At 41.5% G+C, this 17,239-nt stretch overlaps 1 protein-coding gene across 1 annotated transcript; it reads left to right on the top strand.

The window, feature by feature from the left end:
* Positions 1 to 576: 576 nt before the first annotated feature.
* On the top strand, positions 577 to 17,226 carry pemt (phosphatidylethanolamine N-methyltransferase). The gene is made up of 7 exons (XM_063003329.1): positions 577 to 755; positions 2,972 to 3,079; positions 4,671 to 4,786; positions 8,301 to 8,446; positions 9,872 to 9,983; positions 14,596 to 14,670; positions 15,849 to 17,226. The coding sequence occupies exons 1-7, from the start codon at positions 678 to 680 to the stop codon at positions 15,901 to 15,903; spliced, it is 690 nt and encodes a 229-aa protein (XP_062859399.1). The 5' UTR covers positions 577 to 677; the 3' UTR covers positions 15,904 to 17,226.
* The last annotated feature ends 13 nt before the right edge of the window (positions 17,227 to 17,239 follow it).

The raw sequence follows: 17,239 nt of genomic DNA, 5'->3' as shown, positions 1-17,239 counted from the left end.
CCAGGGTCTGTCATGGTATGGGGTGTGTCAGTACCAGGGTCTGTCATGGTATGGGGTTGTGTCAGTACCAGGGTCTGTCATGGTAGGGGGTGTGTCAGTACCAGGGTCTGTCATGGTAGGGGGTGTGTCAGTACCAGGGTCTGTCATGGTATGGGGTGTGTCAGTACCAGGGTCTGTCATGGTATGGGGGTGTGTCAGTACCAGGGTGTGTCATGGTATGGGGGTGTGTCAGTACCAGGGTCTGTCATGGTATGGGGTGTGTGAGTACCAGGGTCTGTCATGGTATGGGGTGTGTGAGTACCAGAGTATGTCATGGTATGAGCAGATAAAAGATGAAATATCTCAGGTTCATCCTGTCTCACATCAAATAAAAGTCAATGTAAAGAGCTTTGTGTTTTTTATTGTTTGCTTTTTCTGATTTGGGTTTGTATGAGTATTCTTAGAGCATTAAGATCATTCACCCATGGTCTATCAAACCTTGAAGCTGTATGATGTTCAGACCATTTGGTGGCGGCACTGCACCATGAACTGGTTTGCCAACCCCCATGCAAATTAGAAGACCAGGAAGCAGAATGTAGACACGTGTTCCACCACTGAATGGATTGTTGACTTTCACAGTCGCTGTTTGTGGACACCAGGGCGAAATGTCCGTCTTTTAAAGCTAAATAATACAACTTATGAGCGACGCTGCCATTACAGGGAAAGATCCAGGGTTGGATTGCTGTGTTGGGCTCGCAAACGTGGATTATAGCAAGGTACCATCATCACCAACCCACAGTACTTTAGTTCCTACAGAAATGCCAGATGTGTCTCAGGACGTGTCTGAAGGGTTTCTTTAGAGGATGTAGTGTATGTTGCAGTGACCTAAAGATGCACAATAGTACAACATGGTTACTGCAAACACACCAATCGTTGCATTGTGGTGGTGAATATGGTGGAACCAGCAGCATTCATGTTGGTCACAGCAAAACATGGTGTGAACACATGAGCAGTTCAGTGTCCATCGAATTGGTGCCAATATAAGCAGCAAATGATCTTCTGACAGTCTTTCCTTTTACTTGTACTGGTCCAACTTGGTGTCCAGCAGTCTGGTACTGGACAGTTTGGCTGCTTTTTGGATTTTGGCTGAGCCAAAAGCTATACCATAGATTTAATCTTAATAAATATAAATGCTATAAGGCAACAAATGGATTTAATTAAGAAGGTTGGCCCTAAGTTAACACCACGTTCTAGTAAACTAATGTGTAAATAATCTGTTAGATTTAGGGTACATGATGATCTGTTTTTAGATCAAATGTAAGCTTCTGGTGAATGTTGTAATCATTGACACTTTGAAGACTGCACATATCAGAACATTGGAGCTCAGAAGATGAACTTATCCTGTATTACTGAAGGAATTTTAACAGTTATTTAGATTGCTAGTCTATAATGTCACTGGACAATACATAGTTCAATACAATACATAGTTGACCACACAGTTGTGTTTGTATAGTGGTAAACTTTGAACAGACTGTCCAGTAAACACACACTGCTTACTCAAGACTTTATTACAACCACTAACTTTGACATGTACTAGTTTGTATTGTTGTTGATAGAAAGTGGAAATTAAACACTGTTGGATGTAAGAACATTATACATCAGCCATCCAGCAATTGTAGTGTGCTGTGCTTCTAGCACTATATTGTCAAAACGTTAATATTTGTTATTAGTTTGGTCACTTGAAACGTTCTACCATGTCAGTCAGATTAAAAACTGACTAAAAATCTATCATTACGAGTATATAACGAATAAATAAATGTGTTTTATGTGTTGTTACTACCCACCTTTGATCGACTTACCTTTATCATTACTTAGCTTAGCTTAGCTATCAGCTAGCTATAACGTCAACAGTTATCTTAGCCTAGCCTTGATAGATATTATTATCTGCTAACATAACACAAACACAAGTTTTACATCATACTGTTACATTTATCAAGATTTAAGCAATTCTGTGGAATCAAAAACAAAAGCCAGTAAAAGAAAACTGTTATGTTATTAGGTTTTTTTTAGGTTTAAGCTGGAAAGCTGGTCAGAACATAATTTATTATTGTTAATGTTGATACCATCCAGTTACCTTCACTAAATACAACATTACATGGTGGTAGTGTTTGTTTAGTTTTATAACTAACTCTAGCTTATACACTGATCAGCCATAACATTAAAACCACCTCCTTGTTTCTTAACTCACTGTCCATTTTATCAGCTCCACTTACCATATAGAAGCACTTTGTAGTTCTACAATTACTGACTGTTTCTCTACATACTTTATTGACCCCCTTTCATGCTGTTCTTCAATGGTCAGGACCCCCCCCCCCCAGAGCAGGTATTATTTAGGTGGTGGATGATTCTCAGCACTGCAGTGACACTGACATGTCCAGCAGCTGCTGTGTCTGATCCACTCATACCAGCACAACACACACTAACACACCAGCACCATGTCAGTGTCACTGCAGTGCTGAGAATCACCCACCACCTAAATAATACCTGCTCTGTGGTGGTCCTGTGTGAGAGTTCTGACCATTGAAGAACAGCATGAAAGCAAGTTAACAAAGCGTGTAGAGAAACAGATGGACTACAGTCAGTAATTGTAGAACTACAAAGTGCTTCTATATGGTAAGTGGAGCTGATAAAATGGACAGTGAGTGTAGAAACAAGGAGGTGGTTTTAATGTTATGGCTGATCAGTGTATGTTCATGACTGTATGATCACTATTTAGGTTCTCAGTCATCCAGGTCATGGTAGTCTTGTGTGCTTTTGAATGAGATGTGAAACGACTTCAAGAACCCAAAAGAAGTCCAGTTGTCTTCGACTCAAGTGCTCAAGATTACAGGAAATTAACCCACATCCCATATTTGCTTTATAAATGTTTTGTTTTGTATGAGTGTTGGGGTAAAAGGATCTTTTCCTTTCTTTACATACTGTATTTCTTCAGGTAGACATATCAGTGCTGTCTAAGATGATGGACTACATTATCTCGATGGATCACAGTATCGCTGTGGCTGTTGTTGCCATAATCTTTAACCCTTTGTTTTGGAATGTGGTAAGCTAAACTATAAATTACTATTATTGTCTAAAATATTGGCACTGTAGGTACTTTGTATTGTTATTTTATATCTGTGGGTTTACTAAACGTCTGTTGAAGATTATAATAGTGAAACTTATGATTTCTTTAGGTTAAAGTAGACTTCTTACACATTTAACACTCACAAGCCATATCGTTTTTTTTATTAGGTAGATTCACCTAACTTGTCCCTATATACTGTATATTGACCATTTTGTGTGTTGGTAAAATGGCAATTTTATCCATTCAAAATTAAATCCTCAACACAATAAACAGTGCAAGTCAAGGGGTCTGTATACTTTCTGAATCCTGAACATTTAGATTCTTTAATTTGTTCATTCCGTTGTCTGTTTTATCACAACAATGTACACATTGATGAACTTTTGATGATGAACTGTGGAAGATTTTGCTGTTATGGACAACATGGTTGCAGTATATTGTTCCGGTGTGGTCCTGTGGGAGAACCCAGAACCCCAGTAATAAAGGAACTTGGTGTTTCCTCCTCTGTTTAGCAGTTCTGTTTTCCTCTCCAGCAAACTGAGAGAAAGAACAAATCGAGATGTACTTGTTTGTCACCACCTGACCTTTCAAAGGCAACGGACTCCTGCATTTGAACATAATGTAACAGGGCAGCCTATGGCACATCTGAGATCCACAGAAGGTGTTGGCTCAGGGTCAGTCATCAGTGTTGGAGTATACACAGATCAGGCATAACATCAAAACCACCTTCTTGTTTCTACCCTCACTGTCCATGTTATCAGCTCCACTTACCATATAGAAGCACTTTGTAGTTCTACAACTACTGACTGTAGTCCATCTGTTTCTCTACATACTTTTTTAGCCTGCTTTCACCCTGTTCTTTAATGGTCAGGACCCCCACAGAGCAGGTATTATTTAGGTGGTGGATCATTCTCAGCACTGCAGTGACACTGACATGGTGGTGGTGTGTTAGTGTGTGTTGTGCTGGTATGAGTGGATCAGACACAGCAGCGCTGCTGGAGTTTTTAAACACCGTGTCCACTCACTGTCCACTCTATTAGACACTCCTACCTAGTCGGTCCACCTTGTAGATGTAAAGTCAGAGACGATCACTCATCTATTGCTGCTGTTTGAGTCGGTCATCTTCTAGACCTTCATCAGTGGTCACAGGACGCTGCCCACGGGGCATGTAGAGAAACAGATGGACTACAGTCAGTAATTGTAGAACTACAAAGTGCTTCTATATGGTAAGTGGAGCTGATAAAATGGACAGTGAGTGTAGAAACAAGGAGGTGGTTTTAATGTTATGGCTGATCGGTGTATCATCCCCATATCCCTAAAGCATCTTATTTTTATTGCATTTTATAAAATGTCCCAACTTCCAGATATAAGGTTTGTACTTTTGTCCATATAGTGTAGCTTTCATGTCATTCTCATCAGGGTGTCTAGACCAAGTGTTTACTGAGAGCATAAATAATGAAAACGAAAGCCAAATAGAATGAATGCATCCCAATAACATGTTGGAATGGTTTAGGAAAATTCATTACCTAAAGATGCCTCGTTTATTAATTTGTGTAATTATTTATTCTAGGTTGCCAGGTGGGAACATCGGACACAGAGGTTAACTAGCTTGTTTGGAAGTCCACGTGTGGCCTGCTACTGCCTGGGCGTCGTCATTCTGCTTCTCAATGTTTACCGCAGTCACAGGTAACTTACAACTCGTACACACTTATAGGCGTCAGAATCAGGACGAATTAAGGCTGGAAAAGTATTCAGACCCCTTGAATCTTGGAATACATTTGCTTGAACCTGTTTGAAATCTACAGTCATTCAAGAAAGCGGTGGTAGCTCAGTGGTTAAGGTACTGGACTAGTAATCAGAATGTTATTGGTTCAAGCCCCACTCAAGTTACCACTGTTGGGCCCCTGAGCATGGCCTGTAACTCTCAATTGCTCAGATTGTATTCAGTGGTAATTGTAAGTCATAATTGTAATTATGGTTAACGGACTAGACTAATAATCAAAAGGTCCATGGTTTAAGCCCCATCGCTGCTAGGTTGCCACTGTAGGGCCCTTAAACAAGGCCCTTAACCCCTAATTGCTCAAATTGTATTCGGTCAAGATTGTAAGTCAATAAAACATTTAATGCTGGAATGTATCATCTATAACCATGAAAGACAACAGATCTTATCAGCAAAAACCATAAAGGAACTCTTTACCAAGACAAAAGCATCAACTCATAAAATTCCTGTCATTAACAAAACTGAAGCAACACATATAAATGAACATACATAGACAACAGACATAACTTCTCTAAGTCAAATGAAATAAGTAAATAAAAGACAGATCACAACCTTTCCTGCCATGAACATGGCCCAAAGGGCAGACATGGCACTAAACACTAAACTAAACTCAAGATTGTAAGTCTGCTAAATGTTATAAATGTAAACAATTGTTTATAATGTTGAGTAGAGTGAACATATAAGTCTTCACCTATAATCTATATGAATTCAGTCAGATTGGAGGAAATCTTTGCATGGAAGCAACAGCAGTTCACATTAATTGTAGATTTATGTGATAAATATACACTGATCAGCCATAACATTAAAACCACCTCCTTGTTTCTACACTCACTGTCCATTTTATCAGCTCCACTTACCATATAGAAGCACTTTGTAGTTCTACAATTACTGACTGTAGTCCATCTGTTTCTCTACATGCTTTGTTACCTCCTTTCATGCTGTTCTTCAATGGTCAGGACCCCCCACAGAGCAGGTATTATTTAGGTGGTGGATCATTCTCAGCACTGCAGTGACACTGACATGGTGGTGGTGTGTTAGTGTGTGTTGTGCTGGTACGAGTGGATCAGACACAGCAGAGCTGCTGGAGTTTTTAAACACCTCACTGTCACTGCTGGACTGAGAATAGTTCACCAACCAAAAATATCCAGCCGACAGCGCCCCGTGTGCAGTGTCCTGTGACCACTGATGAAGGTCTAGAAGATGAGCGACTCAAACGGCAGCAATAGATGAGCGATCGTCTCTGACTTTACATCTACAAGGTGGACCGACTAGATAGGAGCGTCTAATAGAGTGGACAGTGAGTGGACACGGTGTTTAAAAACTCCAGCAGCGCTGCTGTGTCTGATCCACTCATACCAGCACAACACACACTAGCACACCAGCACCATGTCAGTGTCACTGCAGTGCTGAGAATCATCCACCACCTAAATAATACCTGCTCTGTGGGGGTCCTGTGGGGGTCCTGACCATTGAAGAACAGCATGAAAGGGGGTAACAAAGCATGTAGAGAAACAGATGGACTACAGTCAGTAATTGTAGAACTACAAAGTGCTTCTATATGGTAAGTGGAGCTGATAACATGGACAGTGAGTGTAGAAACAAGGAGGTGGTTTTAATGTTATGGCTGATCAGTGTATGGTGATTATGTATATTTAGAATCAAATCCACAGTACAAAGTGTCCAAAACGTCAAGGGGTCTGAAAAATCTTATTATTTCTTTCTGGTTTTGTTCATCTTGTCCTGCTAAACACGATCGAAACAGATCATTAATCTATCACTACATGTCAGCCTGTATTTGCATAATAATGAAGAATATCGTGATGTGTTCATGACTAATCAGGCGGCCGATGAGAATCAAAATTCTATTTAGAGCCTCGGTGTTGAGGTGGGATTTCATCTCTTACTGACTGATGTAATCACAGTATTTATAGTGAAACTCAGTGGAATCAGGCAGTCCTCTGATAATTAATGCTATATGGCCAAAAGTATTCAGACACCTGACTTTGTGTTTGTCGGACGTATCATTTCATAAATAAATGCTCCTGACATAGAGTGACAGCAGTCACTCCTCTGAGAAGCTTCTCAGAAGACTTTGAGGTATGTCTGTGTATGGGAATTTGTGCCCATTCAGTAGTAGACAGCATTGTTCCGGTTTATCCCAGAGCTGTTGAGTGGAGCTGAGCTCAGGGCTCTGTGCAGGACACTGGAGTTTTGAGAATGGAATTGAGTCCCAGTGGTTTAATCATGTTGTAACCCAACTTTAGGTCCTACAGACCAGACACACACACAGCGACTTCAGACTCGACTCATGACTCGTAAAAAAATGACTCATGAACAACAAGAGTCACTAATTATAATTATAAATATTCTGTTCTCTAATAATAATAATAATAATAACGCTCCGGCCGTCTTAACCCACAACACACACAATGTGTAAATGTTCCAGCAGCTTCCGGTGTAGTGATGAAGCGTCGCTCCCTACTCCCTACACAGTCTGAAGTTCACTTCATTTGAACATTCTCGTTACCTTTGGATCTGAATCTCACTTAAAATGGTGGAATACCCTACGTAGTGCACTTCACAGGAACGACCGGGGTGAATGGAACGCTCCTACAGAATCGGTGCTGATGGTCGAAAGACGCTTTCTGAACCAATCAGAGCTTCTGATTGTAATTGTTAGTAAGAAATGCTGTTATTTGCATTTATTCGGTTTGCGTCACACAGATGACGCGGTAATGAAACGCTCGATCGGCTTTCTAACGACTTCCTGTTTTACTTCACCACCGGGAAAAGTTTGGAGGTTTTTAATTATAAGCACATTTACAAAATAACGGATTCTGTTCCTAATGGGACGCACGCTTATAAATGTAATAGCATCTGGAAGAACAGAAGCTAAGGTAAGCAGCGGTTATGATGGTTTTTGCTGTGTTTGGGATTTTGGCCGCTGTGCCGTGATTTATCGAGCGCTTTTGTTCTGTAATGAAAACAAAACGTATCAGTTGAAGCTTTTAACTGGAACCTTCTTGTTACAGAAATTACATTCATTTACACAATGAGGAGGAAAGTAAAGACACGAAGTAAAACGGCTAAATACACTCGCTAATCTGTTGTTGTGTTTATCTGAACTTACAGATTATTTCTTTATTTCTACACTACATTTATAATATATGTTTTGTGTAGATTACATCGACTCGTGACTCCACTCGGACTCTAGCCTAAAGAGGTGGAGGTTTAATATTTCACATTGCAACCGTTTATATATCGAAAAAAGACTGAGTTGATTATTTAGAACTGTTTATATCTCGTCTTTGTACTATTAAAATTGACTACAGATCAAAAGTACTTGCAAATCATTGTCCATTTTCAGACATTGTTTATATGAAATGTTCTCTAAATGTATATTTTATTTTTTTCTGTCAGTATTACAGTAGCGATGCGATCCCACCCGAAGCTGGAGCTGATGGACCATGTGCAGGTGTATTATGTGGGCGTGGCTCTCCTGGCACTGGGCTCTGTGTTTGTTGTTACGAGCTTCCTGGCATTGGGCTTCACTGGGACGTTTCTCGGTACGTAACTCAACTTCATGGTTAAACTATTCAGATTTACGCTCCCTGTCGCCTCTTTTAATCGATTTAATCCTGATATTTCATGATTTGATTCTAGCCAGTGCCATATCAACCTTCCAGTAGGGATTTACACAGACGACGTCCACCTTGTCAACACCTTGCTTCAAGGTGTTCTAGAGCAGTGGTCCCCAACCACGGTCTGTGGGTCATTTATTACCAGGCCGCACAGAAAGAATAAATAATTAGAGACGCTACAAGAGCAATTACATTTCCGACACACTTCAGGTGTTATTATGTCCTATCACCACTAGGTGGGAGCAGCGTCTCGTTGCCGAGTAGGAGCTCAGGAATCACACTGATCTTCCATTCTATAGTTCTACATTAAATCCTACCGCCCCCGTCGGTCCGTGAAATCATATCTTATATGAAACCGGTCCGGGGAGCACTGTTCTAGAGTTTGAATCCCAGCTCTGCTGTCAGCCAGCCAGACGCTACACAGACACACGATCTGTGTCTGTAGGGACAGGACAACGGCAGAACAGGAATTCATCATAACTGCTGCTGTTAGGACCTCTGCTGGCTGATCAGTGGTGCTGCACAGAGACAGGAGATAATCGAGATCGGTGCGTGACTCTCTGTGCACGATACTGATCTCCATATGAACCTGCCCGGTGCTACTGAGGGCGCTGTGTAGCATCTTTTTGTCCTTTCGGGGTGATTTGAATTGTTTGTTGCATAACGATGAAGATTATGTAATAGATGATGGGTAAACGAATGGGCTGACGGAGAGACATGATTGGCTGTGTCTGTGGGAGGAATGGTTGAACGCGTTCCTCATCACTGCTGCAATTGTAGCCTCTGTTTTTTGTGGCTGTCTGGTCAAGGCACCTGCATGAAGGATGGTTGCTATCACAGATAGTAGCGCGTGACTCTGTGCGCTATACGGCTCTCAGTGGACGGGGCAGGTGATGGTCTTCGGCTACGTCTAATCTGAGGATACGACTAGGTTGGGATGAAAGGCTTCACAGTCTTTTGTAAGGATGCATAACCTGGGGGTGCTGGGTGTCCAAAATGCAATGGGTCTTCATGATTCTTAATGGCTCTTTATTATCTTGTTGCTGGCCGTCCTCCTCCTCTTTTACCTTCAACTCTTCCAAGCATAAGTGTTTTTCCCAGTGAACTGCCAATGAGCTTCATCTTGATTATCTGAGCTTCACTTGATCAAGGATCCATTTGTTGACGTCTAAAGTCTCTCAAAACATCTTCCAGCGTCAAGGTTCAGAGGAATCGATGTTCCTCCTGACCTGCTTTCACATCCAAAATCATTTGCTAGTGCTGTTGATATTCTGCCACGTCTTTAGAGCTCGTTCTCGTTTAATCAGTAGATAATGAGAATTACAAGACCTTTTTCCTCTTTTCCTGCAGGAGACTACTTTGGTATCTTGATGGACCATAAGGTGACTGGATTTCCCTTTAATGTCACAGATAATCCGATGTACTGGGGCAGCACCGCCAACTACCTTGGCCTGGCACTAATGTGAGTACTCTGAGGCTGTAAATGAGCCAAAACATTAGAACCACTCACCTCATTTGCTGTCCAAACAGCTTTGACACACCAAAATCTGGGGTTTACAAGACATCTAAAGGAGTTCTGTGGTATCTGGTACCAGGTCATGACCCGCAGGTCCTTCGACGTCTGTACTTTGTGTGGTAGACGTCCTAAATTGCATATTAGTGCCATCGTTTCAATGGGTAAATGTGCCAGGCAGTTCATGTGATCTTTCAGAAAATAGGATGAGTCTGACTGGACGATTTTCTTCCGTTGCTCCAGTGTCCAGTTCAGATGCCAACCTAACAAACAAGCCAATCATTGTCCGTGTAGGCGCCTCTCTATCTGCCAACCAGGGTCCTTACACAGCGTTTGAAGACCCCACCCACAAAGCCCGGACATCCCACCCTAGCAGACACGGTGGCCAATTAGTGTCTGCTGCAGGCACTGCCAATTATGCCCGCTGGATGGCGCCCAGCTGACTGGTGGCAACTCTGAGTTTCGAACCGAGGAGTTCAGAATCTCGACGCTGGTGTGCTAGTGGAATATCTGGGCGCTCCAATGGATCATTTTCTTACAAGTATAAACAGAACTAGAAGTATCAGTAGTATTTACAGTTCGTGGGTTTCCTCCAGGAGCTCCAGTTTCCTTCCACAGCACAAAGACGTGTTCGTTATGGAACGTTAGGTACGTTTGATATTGAACTTGAGCTGATGAATCATGGGTAACCTGTACTTACCTGTCCTGTCATGAATGGACCCTTAGTGGAAACCATCACCCTACAATCCTAATAAACAAACACATTAGGCCTGCTGCGATTGGTCGACCTAGTGGATGCATGGTGTTTAAAACTATGTTTATAAACGCTCCTTTTTAATTTATACATCGTCTCCGTTCATATAATCGTTCATATGATTCCCTCAGCACTACTCGCCGTGTGCAGGACCTCAGTCGTATCTGCTCCGGTCACCGGTCGGCGGCATTAAGCTCCGTCTTAAAAAACACCGTCTGCAGCCGTCAGAGGACGATTGTAGAGCTTTCAAATAACAGATCAAAGTTCTCCACGACCCAAATCATCCAAAGTTTGGTGATACTTAAACCTGGTACAGAACTAAAAGCTGGTTTGTTCACTGTGTAAAGCTTTGATGGTACCACAGCAGCACCGGCGCCGTGCTGCACGTCTATATCGTTTCATTACGCTGCTTAATCCTGGAGATCTTGGAACAGCGCATTTCTTAGTGAGTTCAGTCAGACCGCCGCGCACTTTACTGCGTCGGGCTCGAAGCACAAAAAGCTTCTCGTGTGAATGCGCCGGTAACAGCGTAACACTCAGCACCGTGTTTACATGGTTTAGAATGTGCAGTAAGTGTTGAGTGAATGTGGAGGTTAGGATCTGGGATCGTTCTGTCGTTACTGTACGCTGGACTTAATGAGACGCGGCTACATCTAACTATTTTATCTCTGCTATAAGGTGAAGCACGTTGCTGTGTGTACAGAACAGCATGAACACGAGCTGCACTCTGTTTAATATGGAGCACCTGAGAATGTGATCATATGAACATAAACCCTGTTTACATTTAGTTCTGGGTTAGATTATTATCACCTACAGTTTAGTGCTCAAATAAATTAATCGACTAATCGATAAAATAGTCTATAGATTGATCGATAGAAAAGTAGTCGTTAGTGGCAGCCCTAAAACACATAAATAAACTACATGGAACAAGCGTTGGAATCGTAAAATATGGCGTGTACTTCTAAATAACCTCAGTAAAAGCCAGTCTAGGGGGCACTTGGGTGGTAATCCCAGCACCCAGGACGAATTTGTATGAACAAAGGGTTAAAAGCAAAGCTGTGGCTCGAACCTGGGATGCTGGGGTTGTAAGGCGGAGGAGTAGTACCTGCTTCAGTGCATCGCTGCCCTATTAAACACATCGCTTTCAGAAGGTAAACATGTAAAACGAGGATCGCGGCGCTGCGAGCACTTAGAGCTCCACCGGACCTGTGCTGTGGAACATGTGGCCTTTTTCCGTCCACATTTTTCCCTCGGTGGACGTGGAAAACTGAGCATGTGACTTGATGTGGTTACGATGGCAACTGTGGCAAAATGCCCACTAGTGCCACTCCGTCTCAGTTGCCAGGCAGCGTCCGCTGGAGCGGCTGGTCGAGGTTTTTTAGATCTCTGTTTTTATAGTTTTGCAGCCTCACAATTCAACAATTTCATCAAACAAACATGTTTTCATGTGATTATGGGTCACACACACACACACACACACACACACACAACAAACAATAATACTGATTCATTTTCAGGATTAGGATCTTCTCTCTGTTCTAGATCCCACTGTGTTAAAAACGTCTATTTAAATTATTGGCTCATGTTGACGCAAAACCGTAATCACAATAAACTGGGATGACACGCCCCCCACGAACGCTCCAATCACTCTATTGATTACTCGTGTCTGTTAGAATTGATTTTAAGATTCTCTTATTGATCTTGCTCCACCGTACCTCACTGAACTGATTGTTAGACGCCGTCCAACCGGGGTCCGAGGCATCTAATAGCAATATGCTGACAACAGTAATAATTATTATTATTAATTATTTATAATTAGTAAGTAGTCTATCTGTTTCTCTACATGCTCTGTTACCCCCTTTCATGCTGTTCTTCAATGGTCAGGACCACCACAGAGCAGGTATTATTTAGGTGGTGGATGATTCTCAGCACTGCAGTGACACTGACATGGTGGTGGTGTGTTAGTGTGTGTTGTGCTGGTATGAGTGGATCAGACACAGCAGCGCTGCTGGAGTTTTTAAACACCGTGTCCACTCACTGTCCACTCTATTAGACACTCCTACCTAGTCGGTCCACCTTGTAGATGTAAAGTCAGAGACGATCGCTCATCTATTGCTGCTGTTTGAGTCGCTCATCTTCTAGACCTTCATCAGTGGTCACAGGACGCTGCCCACGGGGCGCTGTTGGCTGGATATTTGTGGTTGGTGGACTATTCTCAGTCCAGCAGTGACAGTGATGTGTTTAAAAACTTCATCAGCGCTGCTGTGTCTGATCCACTCATACCAGCACAACATACATACTATTATTATTGTTGATATGACAGGAATGTTTTAAAATGGCATTGAATGTACGTTGGACCGCTCTGTAACCTGGGTGCACATTTTTGACCTTCTGAAAGTCTTCTGTACATTTATTAGACTAGGCAACAATTTTTAGATCTTTAAACGTCCAGTTTGTCTCAGCCTGCGTCCAGTTCAGTCTCAGATTGTGGTTCTGATTGAATGTGGACTAAATATTCATGTCAACGTGGTGGACTCGGGTACTGAGAGGAGTTATTAGGGTTTAGTGTGTGTTAAAAGGCTTGTAATACATATTACTGGAGTGTAATTGATGTAATGATGCGCTGGTGCTTGTGCATTGAAGTGCAAATGTCAGTAAAACTGAGATATTAGTGTTCAGTGTTAATGAAGGACAGTGAGCCAGACCTAACACAAGATATAAAACCGGTTCTGTTCTAGTTTCTATCTCATTCTGTTGGACTTGGTAGCTCAGCCATTTCTCCCAGAAGCACGTGCTGGCCTTCTGTTCCCATCACATACTGGCAGGGCAGAGATTTTTGGGTCTGGAAGGATGAGGAAGCAGCTGATGCGCTACTGACCTCCTCCAGATCTGAATCACATCGACCTCCTTCTTTTATTTTCCTCTGAGGATGTGATGAAAGGCTGATTGTTATATCACCACCATTAAAATGTGACTCTTACTGAGTTATTGTCTAATGTGTGGTGAGACAGCGACTGTTTCAGAGCCAGATTTACTAATATATACATTTAATAGAGCAGCTTAAATTCATCAGTCATTTATTTATTAATAACTGGACGTGTTTCATATCTCACGTATCAGTGTTTTACACACTCATGTATAGGGAGAGGTAGGTTATTATTATTATTATTATTACACATTATTATTATTATTATTATTAATATTATTATTACACATTATCATCATTATTGTTATTCATATTATTATTACACATTATTATTATCATTATTATTATTATTACACATTATTATTATTAAATTACACGTTATTAATAATAATATTTTAGACATTTATTATTATTATTATCACTATTATTAAATCACACATTAATATTATTATTACACATTTTATTACACATTATTATTTTTATTTTTATTATTATAATTATTATTAAATTACACTTTAATATTATTATTATTATTACACATTATTATTATTATTATCATTATTATTATATTAGACAGTATTATTATTATTATTATTTTATTACACATTATTATTATTATTATTATTATATGGTTCTGCACCCTCCGTGTGTAAATTTGTGTGTGTTGTAAATTTACCATCACAATCCCACAATTCATACTCACTCAATATAAATGAAACTATATACAGTGTACGACAGAAAAATACTTTTTTTTTTAATGAATTTGCTTGTATAAAGCAGGTATCATGTTAACTCTGTGTGTGTGTGTGTGTGTGTGTGTGTGTGTGTGTGTGTGTGTGTGTGTGTGTGTGTGTGTGTGTGTGTGTGTGTGTGTGTGTTAGGAATGCCAGTCCTGTTGGTGTGCTCCTCACTGCAGTGGTGGCGCTGAGCTACTCGGTGGCAATAGCATACGAAGGGTAAGATGGATATTATATTTATAACAGTGATCTTATTCTATAAATACAGTTTATTATGTGATTAAACTTAAATATGCTTTAAGTCCCCAGTTATGAAAGGAAAAACCCACAACGTATTTTAATTTGAAGTCATTTGAAGGTTAACAGTCAGGTCTTAATAATCAGATGTATGAGATGAGTTGATCAGGTCTGACTGTTTCAGTAAAAGCAGAACGTTGGGCAGTCTGGTGTTCTGGAGCACTCAGATGTGTGTCTACATCACTGCAAGAATAAATTCTATTTATGCTATTTTTTTTTCCTTTTTGTCCCAATTTAATCATTTCCGCTCCACCAAACCCTTCTTATTCGCCCGTACTTTGGTGGATTGGCACATGGCACCTCGGGCTACTAACCAGGGTCCTTACACAGCCTCGAAGACCCCGCACACTTTTTAGTCTCGTCTTTCCCAGCAGACTAGCAGTCGATCATGCCCGCTAGGGGGTGCCCAGCCGACCGGTAGCAGAGGGGAATATCCTGCCATGCCATCTGGTTTCCCTGAAATTCCTCATTCTGCTGTGAGATCGATCGTTTTATAATGGAGAGCCTTCAAGTTGCTGATCTTCCCAAAGCTGGATGTCCAAGCAGGTTCAGTTCAAAGTCAGACGTTTGATGTTCAGAATATCAGAGAAAAATGCAAGAGCTATAGAGAAATCTGGCTTTCATGGAGGGGTGGCTGGTAAAAGCTCCTTCTCTCCACAGGTTTACAAACATGCATCTGTACAGATTACAGAGTGTTCTAGAACTAAATCCATTAGACTGATGAGACGTGAGATGTGGTGGAGATGTTTACTCATCTTGGCTTGTTTGTGTTGGGGTTTTATCAAACACCTCGTACCAACTGTCAGGCATGATGGCTGACGGTCACAAACCATGACCCTGCAGACCCTGCACTCATCAAGACTCTGTACTGTATATCAGAATGTTCCTGAGGAACCCGGGCTGATATTAAAGCCGTGTAAAAGCGGAGGCGTTGGTGTTCAGGTGGTTATGAGGTCTGTGATGTTCAGCATTAGTTCACCCATGTGTGCGGTAATGTGTCCGTGCCAGGAAGAGGCTGGTACAATACGGAGCTACTTAGGATTTATGATCTCCGCACTTAATGTGTGTGTGTGTGTGTGTGTGTTCTGATGAATCCGCAGACCGTTCACGGAGGAAATCTATCGGCAGAGAAGCCGGCACAGCAAACACAAATAACCGTGGGCTGTGTTTGTTTAAGGACCACACCGAACCCCCCGGCGCTCCAGATTCCACCGCAACACGATCCAACAGCTTATAGAGGAAGAGGATGCGAGGACGCGTGGGCGCGGCTGTCTAAATGTCAAGCGGCGCTACAGCAAGTGGTTGCAAATGTCATAATTTCATAGAAACAGTCATGTTTAAGATTTCTGGTTCTATGTTTATATAATTTGACCTGCTCATACACATACAGACGGGTGACCAATTAAAAAATAATCAACGTTATGGTGCTGGCACAAGCTTCCATGCCAGCTCTGTTTTGCATTGGCTTCTGGAACTCTACTCAAATTTATTTGTAAAGCACTTTTCACCGTAGACATTGTCTCAAAGCAACTTTACAGCATCCATCTGTCCCTTCAAAAGAAATCCCCTCGATTGGTATTTTTATGCTGGGTTTGGTGATCTGGTGACCCTCTGGTTTTTAGTGTATGTAATACTTACCGGTGCGTGACTCTCCGTGCACAATACGGATCTCAGTATGAAAGCGGTCGGTACTGCACATGTGTCAGAGGGGGCATCAGTTAGTCACGACCCTCTTCGGTCAGACCTGGAGGTCTGCAGCAGTAGAAGTGAAATATGATCAGGGAATTGGATATGACTAACTTGGGAGAAAAATTTGGGGGGAAATACAAAAAAGAAAAAGAAAGCCAAGTGTAGCTCTGAATCGTTCTCCTTAGTGTATATAGTCAAGCAGTCTTTCCGACTGAAGCTCCTGCCATCTATGTCTTTATTATATTATCAAGCTGTCTTTGTAAACCTTATTATCTACCGGATCCAAAATCGAGGGCATTTTTATTCATGCCATGAGCATGATAGTCCGACGTGTGCAGTAGCTGCTTTTTTTTAGAGATCTGTATCGCGCACGGAGAGTCACACACTCTGTTATCCCCCGTCTCTGTGCAGCACCATCGATCAGCCAGCAGAGGGCGTAACCGCAGCAGTTATGATGTGTTAGTGTGACCAGTTTGGCCCATTTTTTACCCAGGAGTCTTTAAGGCAGTTTGACTGTTGGTATCTACACGCTTTCATTTGTCACCAGTCTGATGGCTAAATAAAAACCCACCAGTTTATTATAAAAAATGTACATTAATTACAGCGAACAATAAATGGCCAGGTTATTTCACTATGAGATGTTTCCTCTTAAATGCTGTTCTCGTAAACATCCAGGTGATGAAGATCCATGTGAAACTTACATAATTTACATTGTTATGTTATTACTGGTTCCAGTGCTGTAGGTGCACCTATGTTTTGGAAAATAAAAATCCCATAATGTGAGCGTTACATGTTTTGTTTT

Source organism: Trichomycterus rosablanca, chromosome 10 (assembly GCF_030014385.1).
Source record: "Trichomycterus rosablanca isolate fTriRos1 chromosome 10, fTriRos1.hap1, whole genome shotgun sequence".
Classification (NCBI taxonomy): domain Eukaryota; kingdom Metazoa; phylum Chordata; class Actinopteri; order Siluriformes; family Trichomycteridae; genus Trichomycterus; species Trichomycterus rosablanca.
The sequence above is the reverse complement of the archived record's forward strand: the minus strand, read 5'-3'. Positions and strand labels throughout refer to the sequence as shown.